The sequence below is a fragment of the Falco peregrinus genome, chromosome 7 (genome assembly GCF_023634155.1).
Source record: "Falco peregrinus isolate bFalPer1 chromosome 7, bFalPer1.pri, whole genome shotgun sequence".
In the NCBI taxonomy this organism is placed as follows: Eukaryota; Metazoa; Chordata; class Aves; order Falconiformes; family Falconidae; genus Falco; species Falco peregrinus.
The window spans coordinates 43854338-43872579 of NC_073727.1; the positions used below are offsets into that span (position 1 = coordinate 43854338).

Below are 18242 nucleotides of genomic sequence, written 5' to 3' on the forward strand. Positions count from 1 at the left end.
ATGTATGTGCATTTATACAGGTAGCAAAGCCAGTTAGTTGTGATTTCTGGCCAATATGAGAGATAAGACCATAGAATAGACTATTCCTGTGAAAATAATCAAGTTTCATATTGTGCTTCTTTGGGATTTTGGCTCACTTAATTGCTGCTTTAGCACATTGTCCCAAAATCTAACTCTCTTACAGTCAGGAGTATTACACAATCATGCTGATACCAAATGTTTAAACTTTAAAAATAATACAAGAATCCATTAATGTTACTTTTCCAAAACTAAACACTTCCCTACCTTCCCAAAAAGTATAATGCTTCTTTCTAATGAAATTGTGTAAATGGATGCAAAGAATATGGACAATCCAATCATAGCTAAAAACAGTCTACAGCTCTATTTTCTAATTCTCCCTTGGCAAATGCAAATTTAATATTTTTGTCACTTTTTTTACTATCTTCTTACCTTCTTCCAGCCTCTCTAGATCAAATAAATTGGTTGTATAGCTCAGTTTCTCTTTCTCTGCTTTCTCCTCCCTACAACTCTGAGTCTTCATATTTGGCTAAGCTCTCTAGCTATGGCTCAGCAAGGTGTTCAAACCAATGATGGGATCTCTGTCATCTGAGGATTTAGGAGCAGACTGATGAGACAAATCTGTGTAAGGAATGATTCAGAAATAATTGATCCTGTATTGTAGCACAGAGACAGATTAAAGAATCTCTTGAAATTCCTTCCCGATCAATTTTTTCTCAACCTACTAACGATAATAAGAATTTCTCCCAAGCCCATATTGAACTACATAGAAAGCTTACCTGAAAGCAGTTCTAGGGCACTTTACATACATACTCTAATTTAGCCATACTTTACAGGAAGTTTTCAGTGAAGTACAAAAAGTACAGGGCTGGGCAATACCCTGAACAACACCCTACATAGAAAAAAAAAAAAAAAAGATTATTTTGTTTATACCTGAGGACAGATTTCCAAAAGTTATCCCCAAGTAGCTGCTTCAGTTGCTACTGCACTTGCAGAGCATTTGGAATATTGAAATAAAAGGGACAAATACAAATGAAAGGTAAAATGTTTGCTAGGACTTCAGGTACATGTTAAGAAAGCAACAAGAGGGTTTCAGATATGTTGTGTCCCTGTATTTGTGTGTACCGTTGCTTGGTGATCCCTTTTCTCTTCCTGTTAAAATAATTCACTCTTTCTATGTCTGCATATTTGTTTGTAGTATTTAAGCTGAATTTTAAAGATAATTCATGCAATATAGAGCACGAAATAGAAAATCTGTAAGAAGGGAAAACTCATTTTTCCTAAGTAGTGGGTGTTAGTGAAACCATCTTCTAGAGCACTTATGTTATTTTAAGACAGGCTGGACACAGCACTCCAAAATACTGTGTGTATTTACATTCCATGTTGCTAGAGGAATGAATCTGATTATTTAGTAATCTTTTTCATCTCTAATTCTGACCAAAATGAATGCCTCAGCACCAGCAACATTGATTATAGGAGGCAATAACATAAACATGCATTTCTCCTTACACATTTTGTCTTTATGTCAGATACTAAGTACAGCATTATTGCCAAAAATGTATTTCTGAAATATTGGTTTTTCAGAAAGAGATGAGAAAATAGTAGTTTCCTTGCATATGTTGACCTCTTTCTTGCTTTCTCTTTTATTACTTTAACACATACAGAGAACTTTTCAAAATGATTAATATTATCTGTTCCTCTCTACTTTGATATATACAACACAGAAAATAAAGCTCTGAAACAGGATGCTTTTCAGTAATTCATAATTAAATATGCAAATTCAACAGCTAAATTTGGACATGCAATTATATGACTAATCACATTTCAGAAAGCCAGAAAATTGCAATTGCATGCTTAAATAGATGGCCAGGCCCCAAAACCACATGGGTACTCTTGTTCTCTCACTTCAGAAAAGAGAGTTGCTTTGCTATTAAATGGCACCAAGTGAAAATTAAATGGTTTTTTGTATGGGTAATTTGTGTGCCAGCTCAGACATGCCTTTGATTTTAACAGAAATTCAGCTTTGAAAATATGTAGCCCAACAAATTTTAACCTTTCATTTTATATGTTGCTGACCCTTGACTTGTTCCTGTAGACTGGCCGTGGATGGACCATACGGATCTGCAACCACAGATTTCTTCCACTACCGAGTGAGTGTATGCATTGCAGCAGGAATTGGAGTCACACCATTTGCCTCTATTTTAAAATCCATTTGGTACAAATGCTGCAACCCCAATAGAGCACTGGTGCTCCAGAAGGTAGGTGTGAAAGTTTATTATTCCATCAAAAAGTTCCACAGATGAGCCTGTTTTGCCAGGTGAGAGAGGCAATTCAGAGCTAAAGACCCACTTGAGTGCTTCAACTCAATCACAGAAGCAGTCACTCTCTTTCCAGCTGCCTCTGGAGCTGCTGTGGGGTAGTGTCTCCCGAATTCACTGTCATTCATGGAGGAAGAAGGTAGCCCTAGCTGCAGTGCTTTTAGTAAAATCTGAAGAATCAGATTTTCAGTCGCAACTGGAGATAAATGTGGCATGTCTTTCATAGCTAGACAGAGAGCTAGAAGAGAAATCTGTTCTCTTTCCTATGAAAAATAAATCCTGCAAGGTCATCTCAGTCAAAAGTGAAGGGCAGCGCTTGCTCCTTATCCAGCTGCAGGTTTCATGAGGGCCCTTTGGCTGCGTGTCTTGGCCTTTAATGCTGCATTCCATGACCATTAGCTGCTTTTCTCACCTTGTGAAGTCAGCGTATTAGCCAGCATAGGAGGAATAAAAAAAGGCATTTAAGCTCTGGGTGAGATGCATAAATCAAGATGCACATAACTGCCTCAAAGCACTTTAATTATTTTGTTGAAAAAATATATTGGGGTCTGTAAGGTACGGCACCAATTAACTTAACATACTCTTGATCTGCTAACCTGTTATACATCTTCTGCTATGGATATGTGAGGCAGCACCGGTGAGGACAGGTGAGGAAGAGATAATGGGTGAAGCAGGGTGAGGGGTAAGAAGGTAACAAAGCAAAAGATCAGCATTAAACATTCACTTCCCTATCCATCATGGCAAGTGGTAGCTTGCGGACCCTACAGCCTCTTTTAGCTCATTTTCCAATGTAAAAGCTGAATCAGGAACTGTTGAACATTTCACATTTAAGGACACATGTTGAAATTGCATTGGAGTGGACAGGTCTCTGAGAGGGTCAGTACATACGGAGCTGATTGCAGGACCAAGGGGCTGATCTTTTTAAATGAAAGAGTGTTAAAACTGGCATCTTAATGACAAGCTGCCACTGAAAAAGCATCTGGGATTTTAGTAACTGAGGAGTTGAGGAAAGGTTCAAATTGCCAGGGGGGATCTTTGAGGCAGAAAAAGCACTGAGAAGAGAGGGAAATAAAAATATGTGCTCAATGTGAAAATAAGTGCATTTGCAAACACTACAATTGTACCAGAATGACCTTTTCCACTGGAAGGAGAGCTATATATATGTACATACATGTTATATATGTATGTTATGTATATCCTATACGTATACAAATAAAATTGTTTTTATTTTCATTGCTGCTGTTACCTTAAGAGGAAAAGAACAGATTTTAGCTATACATTGAGAGTATAGTATACCTTAGGGTGTTCATCCATAGCTTACGGAGAATCTTGGGTATGTGTGCCTGCAAAGATAAATGCATGGTGAACTCTGCCATGGTTTGCTGTTATAGAGTTCAGTTTTTCTCAGTTCCTGTGAAATACAAAAGTATAATGATTTCTATATGTCCTTTCTCTATATCTTGGCTTCCTTATTGGTGCAGTGGGAATAGTGATGCTTATTTTTCACAGGTGTTAAGAGGCTAAATTTCATCGGTGCTCGTAAAATATTTGAAAGCCTGGATGAAAGGTCCTGGGCAGTTCACAGCATTACTTAAAAAATTTAGCAGTCATCTTAGTAAGAACGATTAATCTCAGGGTAGCTCCACAATTTTTTTCCATTGGTTAAAAGCCTCCACTTGTGGTATAATTACAAATAATTTAATCTTCCTCAAAGTATTCAGCACTCTCTTTCTGCCATGATGAGTACCATAGAAATGTCTATTAAGGAAATAAATAAGAGGTTTTTCTTTTTTTAACAACTTCGTTTTGATTTGAGTACAGCTATCATTACGCTTATTGAACTAATATTTCTTAGTGTTGCCCACATACGGTTGAGATATAAATACTCATAGCTTCCATAATGTCTGCAGCTGTATAATTTAAAAAACCCAGCAAATCAAAAGGAGTACACATTTATCTAATTGATTTTTCAAAATTAAATAGCCTTAGAGCCTTCATTTCCCTATCATTTTTTTTTTTTTTTTTTTTTTGCAGTGAGGAAGGGCACTACTGCTAGTCATGGCTGGAAAGTTTCTGCTGTCTTTATTTATGCATAAGATGATCTTTTTTTCACATCAGTGGCCTCATTTTTCAGATCAATTGAATTGCTGAAATTGATAAAATTATACTGATCTATCAGATGCTAATATTAGCAAACATCCACTTTCTCTTTTACTCTATATAAGACATAAGAAAGGTCCTACCGAGTATCACCAAAGATCCATCTAGCACAATATCCTGTCTCCAACAGTGGTTTTTCATGAATGCCTAGGGAAAAGTATACAGACCAGAAAATCATACGGTGGTAAGTCTTTAGTGGACACTCTCACCTTTGAGCAACTGTCAGTTCAATAATGTCTTGATACTTAAACACAGAGCTGCATCTCTGTGTTTTTTCCGCATGAATTTGTCTAGTTTCCTTTTTAACCCATATAGACCTTAGACAACCACAGCCTGTTGTGGCAGTAAGTTCAGCTACACATTGTGAGGAAAACAAAACCAGCCTCTTCCATTTGCTTTGAGACCCACCATCCTTGCCCGGGGTATCCTTCTGCTCCAAGCTCTACCACAGCCTACAGCTTTCTCCACAAAACATCTTCTCCTGAAGACCTAAAAACCTGGGCTCTTTTTGCTGTCAAACATAACCATCTTTCTGAGGTGCGTTTGAGGACAGTTTAGTCCTCTTTCTTCAGATTTATGAAATCAAGCCTTGTTCTGCATTTATACAAAAGGCTGCTTGTTGCCACCCTAGCTCTAAGTCAGTGCATCATGCGGGCTGCCAAGCCCCTGTCCCCCACGCCCCGAGCTGCGGGCACTGCTGTGCCTTACCTGTAGTAGCCCACTGGATTAATTACTCAGGCTGAGGAAGATCTCTGATCTTCTTTGGTACACTACAGCCCGTGGGTGCTGTAAGAGCTGGAAGGACCAGGGTTTTGCAGGGAGGTGCCCAGCTGCAGGTCTAAGAGTGCTTTGCAGGGATCAGTCATGTCTAAGAGGGAGCAGCAAGAGTCAGGGATGCAGATGTCTCCCTGGGCATCCCCTGTGTCATCACTTTTTACACCCCTTTGGTAAAAAGCTGGCTTTGCCCAGAGCTGCAGCTCCACCTCTGTCTTCAAGGCGCAGGGAGAAACAGATGGATGGTCATCAACAGATAATTATTAATGACTTTCCACGTGGCAGAAGCTGATTTACAAAATGTGTTCTTTCACCTTACAGGAAAGAGGTATTGGAGCTCTTGCTCTTGTCTGTTGTACAAGATTCAGGATGTGGGAAACCGAATGATAAATATGCATGCATTGCAAGGGAGCAGAGTATTACAGAAATAAGCGACAACTCAAAACCCTGCATTACAGATCTGATTAATAGCAACACTGCATCTAACTCAATTTGCAGAAAGAGCACTTGGAAAATTTAAGACAGTTTACTTGGGCAAGCCATCAAGCTGATGAATGTAGTCAATGGGGGTAGGGTGGGTGGAGACTAATGAAACATAAATCTAAAACAGATTTTTAAGGGTCCTAAATAATTGCAGTCAGTTAATAGTATTAGGCTTACAAGAAAAAAAATACAGGATTCAGAATAATTGTTTAATTATAGAAATGCACTGATGCTGGCTTTATGCTACAGTTTTAATAAGGATTAATTTTATTGTGCATTGATTGTGTTTTAATTATACATATAATATGTAATGTGATTCTATGGGCAGTCAGTGTAAAGAAAGGAAGACTTCTTTGTAAACACCATTTATTTTAACATATTACACTAGAAGTCCTGTTTGATCTAAGGGAAATGGAGACCTTTTACCCATAGGCCATCTTTCTTCACTACCTCTTTTCTTTCTCAGATTACAGTCACGGCCAAAAATACTTCTTATAATGACAGTCTGTCTTCATTACCAAATGCTCTCCACCTCTAACATGAGTATTAGAGGCAGTGCAATAGGTACTGCTTCAGCAGAACCACACCAGGGATGAATTTAAGGAATTTCTGCCACTTCATAAAGCTACAATCTTTCTCAAGAGGACCCAGCTCGGTTCGACTGGCTGTTACCGTGACAGCTAAGTCTGCAACCAGCTAAAAGCACTCCTTCAAGCTCCATAGCTTGATAGTCTGGAAACCAATCCCCCATTTCAAAGACCACACCATCTCAACTCATCAGCTAGCTTTTCTTCCTCCTTCCACATGCTCCCGGTTGCTACCCTATGCACAATTCATTATTTGTTTAGAAGCTCATGCCTCCTCTCCACACAGATGCACTAAATACACATTTCCATAAAATGAACTGCTGAAATGAGATAATCAAGTAGAGGCTGGGGGAAGAAGTTTCCCACTACAAATCAACAGCCATGGTGTGATAGAGACTGATAGCATTCAGTGGGCTGATTTTTGAGGTGCTGAGGATGTGGAACAAGTGAGGACTTCAGGATTCAGACACAAAAAACCACGTAAAGGTTAAGGCTATAAATCTTATCTAGTTTTGGTAATTTAAAATACTGCTGCTGTTGGTCACAAAAATGAAATGCTATAATCAGTAGGCTTGCTTTTTCCTCATATCCTATGCCAGTGTAAATCAGCAGTAACCCCCTATAAAGTGATGAGGTTATATGTAAGGCAAAACATTGAAACAGAAGGGGAAAAAGCAAACAGCTAAGATGGTTGCTACTAAAGTTCTGAAGACAGTCCTATTCCTGGGGTGTAAAAATACCCCACTTAACCCTGAATGCTTTATCTCTGTTTCCTGGGATCATACTTCATTTATATTTCCTACAGAAACCACAGATGGTCCCTTACAGTACACTCAGATCTAGGATACATCTCAAATTACTGTTTAGTCTCTTTCACCAAATCTCCAATGAAGCATGGTGTTACCACATTTTTCTCCCACCAGAAGTCTGACAGCCTAGTATATTAAACCTTCGGGAAATCTCTTTATAGCTTACTGGTTTCTTCTCTGATTTTTCACTTCAGAAGTGACTAATATGGATCTTTATCTCATTGATCCTATGGAAAAAGGCTACAAGTTCCAAAACATCAGAATTCCCACACTGATTGCCTTGGGACAGACCTTCTAGATTACCATTGATATTGAAGTATAATAAAAGACAGAGGGGCTGGTGAGCACAAAGAAAGATGAGTTGGAGGAAATTAAGGGATTTTGCCACAAAATAAAAATCACAGTCACAATAAAACAATTCCAACCATCCCTTTGTTATAAGCTTATACATTATCCTCTGTGCTGTTCCTTCTTCAACTGAAATTGTGTAGTTTTAGGCTTCCTCCATGTTTCTGAATGATTTCTTTGGAGGCACTACCAAAAAAAACCCACTTGAGGTCTGGCACCCTCTCTCAAAAGTAACAATGGATTGTGTGGCAAGAGTTACAGAATTAGAGTTACAAGAATTGCAGTCAGATTTGTCTTATGATTGTGGTTCAGCCAGGCATCAGGGTAGTGCCTGGGCAGACACCCAGGGAACTTCAGACGTTCATCCCCTGGCTGGTGCAGGAACTCCCAGTCTAGTAATCTACAGAGCTGGACCAGCTCAGGGCAAGGGACTGTACTCCCAGTCCCCTTTGCAGCACAGCACTGGTGGAGGAGATTTCCAAGTGGGAAATTCTGACCATCTTGAAGACTCCCTAAGGTAGCTCCTGCTCAGCCTAGGACAATGTATGTCTCGGTGTGTTGCTTAAGATCCCAAGAGGTGAATCTCACCGTCCAGAGACTCTGCAAGCAGTTCCTGCTGCAAAATTGATTAACTTGTGCACAGATAAGACATTTGCAAATGGTCAGCAGAAACTGTTCCTGCAGAAGTGGTCATACAGGACAGTCTTTTATACATAGTTAATTAGTTAGAAGATGCTTTGTATGTAGCTGAGACAACAGATCATGCACATGCTGGAGTGGTCACAATGGTCCCTGGGCCAGCTGGCTGGAAGAACCATGCAGAAAAAGGGTTTGGGGGATTCTCACCTGATCCAGCTGAAGATGCCACAGCAAGGACTCTTGAAATAGAAACTCTCCTCATCATATGGCAGTGACTAACTGTCTTGCTTGAAAGATTTATTCCCTATGAAAGCATTACCCTATGCCAAGATCATTAATAAATCAGATTTTTTAAACAAAACAAAACAAAACAAAACAACAAACTCTCTGCTGTTTGCAACTGACTGAAGAAGAGGAAAAATAGACAGAAATAAACCATAAGAATGAATAAAGGATGGAAAATTAGCCTCTCAGTGACAGATCCCAGGAATGTTTGGTTTACCAGGGAGAGGATTATAGGGTCACTTGATCCCAGCCGGATTTCTGCCTGGGGAAGAAAACTTTACTAACAGGCTCCCCAGTCCAACAGGAAACTAAACCAAAATCCAGCATATGGAAGATGAAGCTAGAGAAATCTGGATTGAGAAAAACTGTGTAAATATTTCACACAGAGGAGGTTTTCAATGAATAGAAAACCAGTCATGGGGTAGTGGTTCATTTTACCCCTTTGGCAACTTCAAAATTAGTTTCATGTTTCTTTAGAAATTCTATGCTCCAATTTAAACAAGAAATGCATTAAAAGAGAAGTAGGGGCATCCTGTAGCCTGTTTTATATAGGGTGTCTGACTTGAAGAATATAAATGTGTCTTTTGACCACATCAACTCTTAACCTATGGTATAAGGTTCTGAGAAACAGGATTTCCTTGCTTTGGTGCTGAATGAAACTGACATTCCATTTTAAACATGACTGAAAATAAATCCAAGATTTCAAAGAATAATCAAATTATTTGCAAGAAATGCAGGGTTAGGTATTATAAGTCAAAGTTGAGATGCACTGGCAGGGGGAGATGAGAAATGTGTTACATTTCCTATCTTCACTAGCACATTAATATATTCACTCAGTGTTTACAATGAAAGTGAAATTTTCAAAAGATAGAAACTACATCATCAAAATTATGTGTAATTATGGACAAGAGTCACACACTATGTGGTTAATGAGTTGAGCCAATCATTAGGAAGTTTTATTGAAAGTTTGCTTCCTGTTAAATCTTTCTGCTTTTATCTGACAGGTTTATTTTTATTGGATTTGTCGAGACCCATCAACATTTGAGTGGTTTGCTGATCTTCTGTTCCATTTGGAAACAAAAATGGCGGAAAAAGGGAAAAATGATTTTCTAAGTTATCACATATTTCTTACTGGCTGGGATGAAAGTCAGGTAATAATGAAACTCTTACAAGTCTGAGTTAATGTACCTTGCTTTTCCAGTATGGTAACATATGGAACAGGAACAGCTGAATAAATGATGGATGAAGCAGAGAGACAAAGAACTGTAAATATAGACACCAAGCCGTCTGTTTGCATCTCACATTTATGAAAACAGGAACAGAGAAATCAAGCCAGTGATCCTTCCAGTCCTGTATCTTGTCTTGGGCAGCACTGATTACCAGGTGTCTCAGAGAAAAGTGCAGAAAGCCTTTCAGGAGTTTGTGAAGGGACATTTAGTCCATGTCTTTGGAATGGTCTTTAAATAGATTCTGGCATTTTTGTACTGAAACATGGAGGATTGTATAAAAAGTGCCAGTTTTGTTTACTTTTATTACTTAACATAATTTCTGTTGTTCACATTTATGTCCAGTACACTTTTGAAACCTGCTGTGCTCTGAACATTTTGGCAACAAACTCTATGGTCTAACTCATGTCTGAAAAGACATTTTCTCTGATTGACTTAAATTTTCCATCTCATAATTTCATTGGATCATCCCAGCTCAAGGATCATCCCAGCTCAAGGCACTTAATCCTTAGACAGGGTTGGTTTTATTCAACTGCTTTAGCCTTTACCTCGACTCAAATGAGTTCATTTTTTCTCTCTCTCTTTATTTTAAATGAATCACTCAGATCATGCTGCAATCAGTTAGGCACTTGCCAGAAAAACTCTCACAGGAAAGTCTTTGCTCTACTCTTTTATTTCCTGCTGTCTTTGTTGAATGAAGGACTGTCTAGTAGAGATTTAAAAAACAGATTTCAGAGAGCTTTTCCCTTCCTGCCTTTGCTGCCACAAAAATAAAAATAAAAAATAAAATTGTTTCTTTCTGCTTTCCTTAGGGTTTCTGTCAAGTAATGAGGTATGTGCATAAAGCTGTATTCAGAAAAATCTGCTCCCATCGTGAAGTATATGGCAGTTATAAAAACTACCACTCTGCATTAGCAATATCACAGGGTATTACCTAAAATGTGCTTTGAAAGAAGCTATTGAGGAACCTAACAAAACACAAAGTCGCCCTCATCTCTCAACTGTCATCATCCCACTTCCCTCTTGGGCAAACATCAGGCCAGAAATCAGGAAAGGAGACAGCTATTCTTGCTGGTATGTCTGACTCTCCACTTCTATGCCCTGCACTTTCCTTCTCTTCAAATCACATCATCCAGTCTCCTGTCAGCACTGCCTTGTTATCCTTTGCTGCTGGGTTGGTGGACAAAGGAGAATCCCTGAAGCTGTGTTGCCTCTGCACCTAGACTGGTACTGCTCTTGCTCCTGGATCCCCCCAGCATCCCACCTCTAAAGGGCTGCGGGGAAAGAGGAATACTTTTCAGTGGCTGCTTCTCCTACTCTGACCAAGCTCCTAAACCTCTGCTGGATAACAGCTCCACCTTCTTCAGACATCCACAAAGCTCCCTCATCTTACAGGTCTTACTTATCTTTAGTAAATTCCAGTTCATCACTTCTCAGAATTTGAGCTTCAGCAGCAATAATATTTGGATGATGCTTTACTTCTTCCTTAGCAAACAACAAAACCAACATTCTCCCCATTCTCTTCCTGTCTCACCACATAGATGACCAGTAGTTGGGTGAAGCTGAACCCAAGGATGTGCACTTTACAACTTCTAGTGCACCCTCCACCACTGCCAGGTGTTTATTTCTCAGGCAATGTTTTTTCAATGCTTCAAGCTCTTTGTAGATTCCACGTTGGCAACAGATAGTCAAAATGATATAGCACATGTCTGCCTCTGCCTGGACAAGAAATCATATTTCAGCCTATTGCTCCTTGCAATGCCCCTGAGATTCCTAGGCAACTTTAATGCTGTGAGCTATAGCAAGGGCTAACACCAAAAATCCGGGAAAAGTTCCACTTAGTGTGAACAGAAATAGCCCATCTTCTCAGTGGCACAATTTTTCTGGAAACAATTTAAAAATCCTGCAGTTCCATACCTCCAACTCCCACCAAACACTTTAAGCTCTTTCTTAGACCACTGCAAGTCCTTCATGACATTGGCCCAAACTAACAAGAATCTTTTAGAAACATGACCTCTTGTGACAACTGTGCTTGACCAGAATAACTGAGTTGTTGAGCAACATGGAAGACTCATTAGCACCAGAAATATACAATAATATTCCCAGGAAATGGATCTAAATTTCAGCAATCACTTCTGCAAGAGATAATAATGATGCTTGGCTCATGCTAGAGCCTGAACTAAATGCAAAGCCCATTTTTTAACGTAGCTTTCCTCTGGCAATTTCTTGACAGTGCTGGTAACTGTAGTCTGTAGTGAAAATAAATGCATTTTCACTCCTACACAATAGCAGCAGAATTAGGAGACGGGTGGTTTTGTTTTTAAAGGCATCTGGGAAATACTAAGATAGCACGGTAATAGGCACAGGACAGGAGCTAAGAGACAGTAAATACCTATGAAAAGCAGGATTTCTTTTTCTTGGCACTGGCAGCTGAGCAGCTCACTTAGTTCAGTGCTTCACCTGAGCTGATCTACTTTCTGCACCTGCCTCCACCAGAGAAGAAGGGTCAAAGCACTCAGGGTTTTTACCCCTGCTGAGCTGGTACATCCACTGTCTTTTCCATCAGCAGCAGAATGTTCTGCACTTACTTAAGGTGCATGTAATTGCTAATACTTATTGTCCAACTCTGATATAGTACGCTTTGCTCTCTTTCCTAAACTCCAACTTGGCCTTAAAATGGTGACTGTTGCTTAAGGATCTGCAGTGAAGAAAGTGTAGGGTGAGATATTCAAAGGCTGAGGAAAGGTTTGGGAATCTAAGACCTGGCTGTAAAAGTCACTGAGGCACTTAGGTCCAGGCCAGTAAAGACAGATAGTTAATCCCAACTCATTCCAAACATCCCATCTCAAGAAACTGCACTCCTCTGAGATCTTGGACACTTTTACCATTCTAGTAATGTTGTGAACTCTTGAGCACTCCTTTCCTCTCCTGCCATTCAATAATTACCTTTCCTTTCTCTCACTAATACTTCAGTCTTTCACAGCAAAGCAGCATTATTGCTTCCTCCTCTTGGAGTGTATGTTGTTAACTCTAAAAATTATTATCTTGTAAATTTGTCTTTAGGCTACTCACATAGCCCTACATGATGATGACAAGATAGATGTAATTACTGGTTTGAGACAGAAGACCTGCTATGGAAGGCCAAACTGGGACTATGAGTTCAAGCAACTAGCTGAAAACCATCCTAGGTAAGGCAGGTTGGCTTCTAACCTTGTCAGGTAACTTCTCTCAACATAAACAGTGGGAGAAGGGGAAGGCAAACCTTTCTAAATGACCCTTTTAAAATAATTTAGTTTTTTTGCTGTGTGGAAAGAAGATTTATGCTTAATGAAGCTTTTAATGAAGAAATCTCGGAAAGAGAATGCCAATAAAATCTAATTTTTGGACAAGAAAATCTAATATTTAGAAGTATTTCAATATCCTGGCCTTTGTCCAGATATAATTGAAACACACAATCCAATTACTGTTCTGCACAAAGGACAAAGTAGCATTAATTTCCCTTGAAGATGGTTATTAAAGAGATAAACTGTGATTTTTTTTCTTATGATGTCAAGGATATGTTTGTTCCCCTAACATATTTGGCTACTCTTGCAAGACTGTGCTGTTCTGTTATTAGTTCATCTCTGCTGGCAAAAGCAGTTCATTTGAACTTGGTGGATTCGCTAGTGGTCTGAGAAAAGCTTCTTTGTTCTGAAAGCCTTTGAAGCAAGAATTTGAAATATTTTGTGTTCAGCAGTAGAAAATTCCAGAATCTTTGTGACTCTCTATGATTTCCTAACATTTACCTAGTAATGCAAAATAAAGGCTTGCACTTGGGAGACAGAGATACAAAAAGAAAAAGAGGAAAACTTTTTTTTTTAAAGATGAAAAAGACCCAAGAAAAAGCTGAAAGGGAGGAGATCAAAGAGAATACAGTAAGCTACAAGAATACCATAAAATTGCAAAAATAACAGTAATAGAGAAATGACTTGATGGAGGTCAAAATAAATACAATCAGGAAATGTGGAGGATTAAAAATAGAAGGCCGAGAGTAGAAAATATGATTTTTGAAAGACCTTTTATAGGGATTCTATTACATAAACAGAGCTTTTAAAGTTATAGTTGAAACATTACTTTCTTTTACTTTTGTTAAGTACAACTGAGAAAAATCTAGTTTTCTGATGCCAAGGGAGAGAGATGGGCATTCACTTTCTATACTGGATCTTGTGGTGGTTCCTTTAGAAAGCCAGTGCCAAAGTGACAGAAAAATCTGCTTTTGCTTCTGAACCAGGTGCCCATGTTTTTAGTCAATGTTGGACCTTTTAAAGAAAATCTTGCAAAAAATAAGGATTCCTTATGAGAAAAAAATACCCTACCTTTCCTTGCTCTGAGTTACAGAAGGTTCAAGAGGCAAAGAAACTCAGTTTCTACTGTGTGATGGAGCAATTAGCTTTTACAAACTAACTACGTTTTGGGTCCCGGCACCTAGGTCCATGGTGTTTCCCTTGGCTGCAACAGTGTCTTTTAGTGAATTAGCAGGAATATACCACTCCAGGTTAAACCTAGTACACTCGAGCGCCAGAGCAATATGGGCGCTAATTCTGGGGACTATGGCTTGGGCACCAGAATCATATCTACAGCCCCTTCTTTACAGGAGCAAACATTTTGAAATTCATGCTGTCACTTGTCACTTGCACTGTGTTTATGTAGATTGAGCTTCCCCCAGTAGCACGGTACATGTGTGTGTTTGTGTGTACATGTATATTTTTTAAAGCAATATGTGCTGTGTACCTAGAAGCAAAACCTTTAAGGCACTTTGTAGCAAGTAACCAGGTTTCCAGCTCCCTGTAACAGACGTGCACTTCTGAACACAATCGTTACCATTGGTCATGCTCTTATTTTATAAGAACTACCTATTAACAAATTTTATTATTAAGTCAGCCATTTAAAAGTTGTCCATCGGTAGAAAAGGGGTGGGGGTGGGGGGTGGGACAGGACAGATGAAAGGGGGGATAGAAGTAAAAACTCAGGAGTAACTGAGAATTTTATGTATCTTTTAGCAGAAAATAAAAAAATTAACTACATTAACTCAGTTGGAGAAAAAGCATTGAATATTTTCAGCCCAAGCACTGTGTTTGTTTCTGATTAAAAAAGCTACAAAGATCAAAACCAAAGAAGCACCATTTAAAAGTTTGTGACCTCTAATATAGCAATCCAAATAAATAATACAGTGAGACATAATAAACACTAAAACATTAGAATAATTTTACTGTAATACTTTGTGAGAGTAACACAATTTTTTTCAAACGTATTTCACAAAAAAAAAACATTTCAAAAGATGCAAAGCCAGAGGCAGCCAAAAGGTACAGTTTATCCATTTACTCTGCTACTCTCATGTTTTTGTTGTTATTGCAATTACAGCAACAGTATTGGAGTATTCTTCTGTGGACCCAAGACTCTCTCTAAGATCCTTCAACAGACATGCAACTTATATTCATCAGTTGATCCAAGAGGAGTTCAGTTTCACTATAACAAAGAAAGTTTCTAGGTTGTACTTTCTAACTATGTAATAGGTATTACCAGATTGTGTATTTTTTCCTCACCTTCTCCTGTCCTCTACTTATTCTGCAGCATTCAGGCCAGATGTTAGGAGCTGTAAACTGAAGTAGGTGTGTTGACTTCAGTAGAAAAATGCCTTCCTATGCCAAATAAAGACGTGGAGCCCATCCTTAGTCTTTCCTTCAAAGAACTGAAGGGCCAGTTCTCCACTGCTTGCTTAATGATGCTGTAAATCCGTCTAGAGCTGTGTGAAAACAAGCACAAGCCACTAACCTTTGAAGAAAAAGGTGTGAATAAAATGGATGCTTAGAACTGTACCTCACAGTTGTGTATGATCAAACTACTACTGCAGGCGATACTCACATTCCTGCTGTTTAAATCGTGCCCAGACATTCAAAGCATTTTCCTTCCCAGTGTTCTGATTTTGCACTTCTTATAGTCTCACACTGCACACACATCCACATCCACATCAGCTTTTGTGCTGCACCAATACTGTTTATATACACCCTGTCCAACAAATTCCTTTTGCTCTACCAAACTATGCACCATTTAAACATGACATTTCCACTGCGACGGTGGCTGTGCATGCCATAAGCTATTAAGTTCTGAGAGTTAATACATTAAGGAGACTCCAGAAATGTTTGCGCTCAGCAAATGGATCTCCTGAGACAGGCAACTGAAACTGGAAAAAAAATTGAGGTGTCTTTTAAATGTCACATGGCTTCACAGGCACTGAAGAATGGGCTTTAAAAGACACAGAATCACAGCTATATGACAGAGTGACTGAGGTGGGAAGGTACCCCGGAGATCATCTACTCCAAACCCCTTGCTCAGAGCCAATTCTGTGAAGACAGAAGCAACATTTGCATTCTTCCAGTCCTCAGGAACCTCCTCCCATTGCCATGACCATTTAAAGATAATGAAGAATGGCAAGCTCCCTCAGCACTTGTGGGCGCATCCCATCAGTTCCCATGGACTTGTTTAAAAGCTCCCTAACCTGATCCTTCTTCACTGAGGGTAAGTCTGAATTGCTCCTGATTTTCCTACTTGCCTCAGAAGCCCAGGATCTCTGAAGGTCTGAGGTTAAAAAGGCATAGAGTACCTCTGCTTTCTCCATGGCCTCGGGAACCAGGTCCCCCGCCCCATTCAGCAGCAGACCAACATTTTCCTAGTCTTCCTTTTGCTATTCATGCATACATAGCAGCCCTTCTTCTTGCCCTCCACTTCTTTCACCAGATTCATCTCCCAATGGGCTTTGGCTTCCCTAGCCCCATCCCTGCACACTCAGTGTCTCTATATTCCTCCTGCATCACCTGCCCCTTCTTCCACCTCTTGAATATCTCCTTTCATGCTTGAGCTTTGTCAGGAGGGATTTGTTTGTCCATGAAGGCCTCCTACCATGTTTGCTTGACTTACTCCACAGCAAGGGGGCAATTTTTGAACTTGGACAAGGCAATTCCTGAAAATCATCCAGATCTTCTAGACCTCTCTTCTCTCTAGGACCTGATTGCATGGCATCCTTTCAAGCATGGAATTCCTCCTGTGTCCTCCCCATGCCATGTGCGTTAGTGGACAGGCACTTCAGAACGGCATCCAGTCATGTGGGTTTTCCAGAGGAGGTGTTACAGCTGTCCTGTAAGCACTTGCTTGTTTGTGTGCATACCCTTGGAGTGGGCTTCCTTCTGCCCTCTCCTTTTCACATCATTCCACACACTTTGCTTGTCACCCCCGTTCACCAGTTCACCACTTCCTGACTTGATTATTGGCCATCCACTCCCTCCCCATCATTCCCAATTTAAAGCGCTCATCACAGGCTGGCCAGCCTTTGCCCCACTGCAGTGGACCCCATCTCATCCTAACAGTCCTCAATCCTCAGAGTGGGTCTCATGGTTGCAAAAGCCAGATCCCTGCTGTTAACAGCAGCTGCACAACCAGCTGTTGATTTGCAGGATCCGTGCCCACCAAGTTCCCCATCATACTAAAGAGCCTTTTGCTTCGTTGTTCAATAATCTCTGCTGATGTGGGAGGAATTGCATTTGCCTGCAATTTTGTCATATGCCAAGCTGACAGACTCAAGAACGGTGTATGGGTGTTAAATGTGTCCATACATACATCACTGCTTAGCATTTTTAACAAAGTCTAATGCATATCTGTATTTCTTGTTTTTAAATCTCCCTTCTGACTGATCCAGCCTTTCCTCATAGGTCACAGACTATGTTACTTGGGCTAGTTACCTGTTCTCTGCTATACTCACATAGCACAGAGAGGTAGGTACAAAGCAGTAAGTCATCTTTTCACCTCTGCAAACCTTCTCAGGCAGTTGCTGGGAGTCTTGAAATACAGCTGAGGCCAGCTGCAGAGCTGCTGGAAATGTTGTTGTCTGACAACTGTGTTTCAAACAAGTCATCCAGGTCCCATGGAGTGTTCCCTGGAGCCACTTCTTCTAACAGGCTGGCGCTTATGTAAATCTATGCATGCTACCTATACAACCACTGATGCTTTCTCCAAGAGAGGACTGTCTCAGGCTGTTAGGTCAGCCACCCTTGCAGTACCTTGTATGTCAAAGCAAAGAAACAACAGCCTTCATGCAACCCGAACCTTTACTCATCTTCTCATAGCTTTCACTACAAGAGAGAGATAGAGCTGCCATGTCTATAGGTCCTATCCCTAAAGCAGTCCTTCCCTCCTAGTTTTGTATGGCTCATCTGTGACATCTGAGCGTACCACTGCCACCTTCCTAGACCTGATGCTGTCCTCCACCTCCAGGTATTATTTTTACTTATCTTTGCGGCTTCAGCACTCTTTAGCATGTGGAGCACAGGAGAATTCCAGAATGAGGGAGAAACAAAACAAAAAATATGGGAATGTTGTAACATTCACATAAGCTAGAAAAGTGAGAAAATATTTTCCTACTCCCCAGCACAGAAAGTTAAAGAAAAACTATTCCAGTTGGACTGAAGCTAACAGTTCACTAGGATCACATAACATGATTACCCAGCCACACAATAAAAATGGGTGGTAGAAAGCATACTGTGTATGTCAGCACTGGAATAAAAC

At 39.9% G+C, this 18242-nt stretch overlaps 1 protein-coding gene across 1 annotated transcript in view; it reads left to right on the top strand.

Annotated features, from left to right (window-relative positions):
• The window catches only part of NOX3 (NADPH oxidase 3), a 39026-nt gene extending 23852 nt beyond the window's left edge, over positions 1–15174 (top strand). The window contains exons 10-13 of the mRNA XM_005230185.2: positions 2114–2276; positions 9426–9572; positions 12711–12835; positions 15048–15174. Coding sequence (XP_005230242.2) covers positions 2114–2276; positions 9426–9572; positions 12711–12835; positions 15048–15174 — 562 coding nt within the window. The remainder of the gene's footprint in view (positions 1–2113; positions 2277–9425; positions 9573–12710; positions 12836–15047) is intronic.
• Positions 15175–18242: the final 3068 nt, after the last annotated feature.